Source organism: Pagrus major, chromosome 5 (assembly GCF_040436345.1).
Source record: "Pagrus major chromosome 5, Pma_NU_1.0".
Classification (NCBI taxonomy): domain Eukaryota; kingdom Metazoa; phylum Chordata; class Actinopteri; order Spariformes; family Sparidae; genus Pagrus; species Pagrus major.
Genome location: NC_133219.1, coordinates 41224407 through 41229406, shown reverse-complemented (window position 1 = coordinate 41229406; position 5000 = coordinate 41224407). Strand labels below are relative to the sequence as shown.

At 45.8% G+C, this 5000-nt stretch overlaps 1 protein-coding gene across 3 annotated transcripts in view; it reads right to left on the bottom strand.

Annotated features, from left to right (window-relative positions):
• Positions 1 to 4383: 4383 nt before the first annotated feature.
• The window catches only part of ak8 (adenylate kinase 8), a 12131-nt gene continuing 11514 nt past the window's right edge, over positions 4384 to 5000 (bottom strand). For all 3 annotated transcript variants that reach the window (XM_073466690.1, XM_073466688.1, XM_073466689.1), the window contains one exon: positions 4384 to 4777. In XM_073466690.1, the coding sequence (XP_073322791.1) occupies positions 4688 to 4777 (90 nt within the window). In that variant the 3' untranslated portion in view covers positions 4384 to 4687. The remainder of the gene's footprint in view (positions 4778 to 5000) is intronic.

The following is a 5000-nucleotide window of genomic DNA, read 5'->3' as shown; positions in this document are numbered from 1 at the left end:
GTCAGGCTCAGCCATCATCTCCTCCTGATGATATAAAGTCAGGCTCAGTCATCATCTCCTCCTGATGATATAAAGTCAGGCTCAGTCATCATCTCCTCCTGATGATATAAAGTCAGGCTCAGTCATCATCAGCCATCTCCTCCTGATGATATAAAGTCAGGCTCAGCCATCATCTCCTCCTGATGATATAAAGTCAGGCTCAGCCATCATCTCCTCCTGATGATATAAAGTCAGGCTCAGTCATCATCTCCTCCTGATGATATAAAGTCAGGCTCAGTCATCATCTCCTCCTGATGATATAAAGTCAGGCTCAGCCATCATCTCCTCCTGATGATATAAAGTCAGGCTCAGCCATCATCTCCTCCTGATGATATAAAGTCAGGCTCAGCCATCATCTCCTCCTGATGATATAAAGTCAGGCTCAGTCATCATCAGCCATCTCCTCCTGATGATATAAAGTCAGGCTCAGCCATCATCTCCTCCTGATGATATAAAGTCAGGCTCAGTCATCATCTCCTCCTGATGATATAAAGTCAGGCTCAGCCATCATCTCCTCCTGATGATATAAAGTCAGGCTCAGTCATCATCTCCTCCTGATGATATAAAGTCAGGCTCAGTCATCATCTCCTCCTGATGATATAAAGTCAGGCTCAGCCATCATCTCCTCCTGATGATATAAAGTCAGGCTCAGCCATCATCTCCTCCTGATGATATAAAGTCAGGCTCAGTCATCATCTCCTCCTGATGATATAAAGTCAGGCTCAGCCATCATCTCCTCCTGATGATATAAAGTCAGGCTCAGCCATCATCTCCTCCTGATGATATAAAGTCAGGCTCAGCCATCATCTCCTCCTGATGATATAAAGTCAGGCTCAGTCATCATCTCCTCCTGATGATATAAAGTCAGGCTCAGCCATCATCTCCTCCTGATGATATAAAGTCAGGCTCAGTCATCATCTCCTCCTGATGATATAAAGTCAGGCTCAGCCATCATCTCCTCCTGATGATATAAAGTCAGGCTCAGCCATCATCTCCTCCTGATGATATAAAGTCAGGCTCAGTCATCATCTCCTCCTGATGATATAAAGTCAGGCTCAGCCATCATCTCCTCCTGATGATATAAAGTCAGGCTCAGCCATCATCTCCTCCTGATGATATAAAGTCAGGCTCAGCCATCATCTCCTCCTGATGATATAAAGTCAGGCTCAGCCATCATCTCCTCCTGATGATATAAAGTCAGGCTCAGTCATCATCTCCTCCTGATGATATAAAGTCAGGCTCAGCCATCATCTCCTCCTGATGATATAAAGTCAGGCTCAGCCATCATCTCCTCCTGATGATATAAAGTCAGGCTCAGTCATCATCTCCTCCTGATGATATAAAGTCAGGCTCAGTCATCATCAGCCATCTCCTCCTGATGATATAAAGTCAGGCTCAGCCATCATCTCCTCCTGATGATATAAAGTCAGGCTCAGCCATCATCTCCTCCTGATGATATAAAGTCAGGCTCAGTCATCATCTCCTCCTGATGATATAAAGTCAGGCTCAGCCATCATCTCCTCCTGATGATATAAAGTCAGGCTCAGCCATCATCTCCTCCTGATGATATACAGTCAGGCTCAGCCATCATCTCCTCCTGATGATATAAAGTCAGGCTCAGTCATCATCTCCTCCTGATGATATAAAGTCAGGCTCAGTCATCATCTCCTGATGATATAAAGTCAGGCTCAGCCATCATCTCCTCCTGATGATATAAAGTCAGGTTCAGTCATCATCTCCTCCTGATGATATAAAGTCAGGCTCAGCCATCATCTCCTCCTGATGATATAAAGTCAGGCTCAGCCATCATCTCCTCCTGATGATATAAAGTCAGGCTCAGTCATCATCTCCTCCTGATGATATAAAGTCAGGCTCAGCCATCATCTCCTCCTGATGATATAAAGTCAGGCTCAGTCATCATCTCCTCCTGATGATATAAAGTCAGGCTCAGCCATCATCTCCTCCTGATGATATAAAGTCAGGCTCAGCCATCATCTCCTCCTGATGATATAAAGTCAGGCTCAGTCATCATCTCCTCCTGATGATATAAAGTCAGGCTCAGCCATCATCTCCTCCTGATGATATAAAGTCAGGCTCAGCCATCATCTCCTCCTGATGATATACAGTCAGGCTCAGCCATCATCTCCTCCTGATGATATAAAGTCAGGCTCAGTCATCATCTCCTCCTGATGATATAAAGTCAGGCTCAGCCATCATCTCCTCCTGATGATATAAAGTCAGGCTCAGCCATCATCTCCTCCTGATGATATAAAGTCAGGCTCAGTCATCATCTCCTCCTGATGATATAAAGTCAGGCTCAGTCATCATCTCCTCCTGATGATATAAAGTCAGGCTCAGCCATCATCTCCTCCTGATGATATAAAGTCAGGCTCAGCCATCATCTCCTCCTGATGATATAAAGTCAGGCTCAGCCATCATCTCCTCCTGATGATATAAAGTCAGGCTCAGTCATCATCTCCTCCTGATGATATAAAGTCAGGCTCAGCCATCATCTCCTCCTGATGATATAAAGTCAGGCTCAGTCATCATCTCCTCCTGATGATATAAAGTCAGGCTCAGTCATCATCTCCTCCTGATGATATACAGTCAGGCTCAGCCATCATCTCCTCCTGATGATATAAAGTCAGGCTCAGCCATCATCTCCTCCTGATGATATACAGTCAGGCTCAGCCATCATCTCCTCCTGATGATATAAAGTCAGGCTCAGTCATCATCAGCCATCTCCTCCTGATGATATAAAGTCAGGCTCAGCCATCATCTCCTCCTGATGATATAAAGTCAGGCTCAGCCATCATCTCCTCCTGATGATATAAAGTCAGGCTCAGCCATCATCTCCTCCTGATGATATAAAGTCAGGCTCAGTCATCATCTCCTCCTGATGATATAAAGTCAGGCTCAGCCATCATCTCCTCCTGATGATATAAAGTCAGGCTCAGCCATCATCTCCTCCTGATGATATAAAGTCAGGCTCAGTCATCATCTCCTCCTGATGATATAAAGTCAGGCTCAGCCATCATCTCCTCCTGATGATATAAAGTCAGGCTCAGCCATCATCTCCTCCTGATGATATAAAGTCAGGCTCAGCCATCATCTCCTCCTGATGATATAAAGTCAGGCTCAGCCATCATCTCCTCCTGATGATATAAAGTCAGGCTCAGCCATCATCTCCTCCTGATGATATAAAGTCAGGTGAAGTCTCGTAGTCCACAGAACATTTCTGGAGCTTCACAGTAAAACAGAGTTGCAGCGTTCTGCTGAACAGCTGAAGCAGCTGGAGATGATTTAAACATCAGATGTCTCCGTGCAGCTCGTCTGCTGCGATCACAGAGATCAACCTGATCTGAGACCAGATTTAACCTTCATTAACATGAAGTCTTCACTGGAGCTGCTGAGCTAACAGTGTTAGCATCAGGTAGTTCTGCTGAGCTAACAGTGTTAGCATCAGGTAGTTCTGCTGAGCTAACAGTGTTAGCATCAGGTAGTTCTGCTGAGCTAACAGTGTTGGTCGAGTACTTTAACTTAAGTAAAGGATCTGATTACTTCTTCATCCACTGACAGCCTTCAGGACAGACACGAGGACAGACAGACATGAGGACAAACAGACAGGCAGGCAGATGGACATGAGGACAGACGGACATGAGGACAGACAGACAGACGTTCAGAGACAGACAGACACGAGGACAGACAGACAGATGGACAGAGACAGACGGACATGAGGACAGACAGCAGCAGGAGAATCATTTTATAGACTAAGATTAATAACAGCTGTGAAAAGCGTCTCGTCTGAAGACGTTGGACGTTAATAAATAATAACTGACAAACTGACGTCTGTCACAAATGTTTCAGGATTATTTTTAAAATATATCTTCATCGTTTCACAGGTGAGACGAGGCTGCGAACACCTGAACTCTGAGACGACAAGAGAATCTGAAGAGGAGGAGAGCCTGAGGCGACATCACACACACACACACACACACACACACTCACAGTGTGTGTGTGTGTGTGTGTGTGTGTGTGAGGGTCAGACGTTCACCAACAGTCTTCCTTCTGATTGGATGTATGACAGGACTTCATTACCCATCAGCCCCTGTGTGATACATATGGATTGATCAGGTCCTGATCACAACCAGTGATGGAGAGTAACTAAGTACATTTACTCAAGTACTGTACTGAGCATACATTTGAGTCACTCGTACTTTATTTCTATTTTATGTACTTCAAACTTTAAACTGTCCATCAAGAGTCTCACAGAGAGTCCTGATCAATAACTGATCAATGTGATGATCAGTGTTACAGGAGAGAGACGACCAATCAGACGAGGACTCGACTGGAAACACAAACCTTTTATTTCTTTACAACATTTTGACAAAATGATGGAGGACAAGTTTACAGAAGGACAACTTCCTGTGCCCCCAAGTGTCCAGGTGAGTCCAGGTGAGTCCAGGTGTGTCCAGGTGAGTCCAGGTGTGTCCAGGTGTGTCCAGGTGAGTCCAGGTGAGTCCAGGTGAGTCCAGGTGTGTCCAGGTGAGTCCAGGTGAGTCCAGGTGTGTCCAGGTGAGTCCAGGTGAGTCCAGGTGAGTCCAGGTGTGTCCAGGTGAGTCCAGGTGTGTCCAGGTGAGTCCTCCTGTCAGTGTGCTGTCAGTCGGCTCTCCAGAGCCTCAAACACAGAGTGAGGGTCCTGATCAGCATCAATATGAACTGCATCTGGATACACTGACTGTACACACACACACACGCACGCACACACACACACACACACACACACACACACACACACACACACACACACACACACACACACACACACACACACACACACACAAACACACACACACACACACACACACACACACACACACACACACACACACACACACACACACACACAGTGAGGATGATGAGGAAACAGAGCATCTGTTGGGGACTATTTTCAGCAGCGG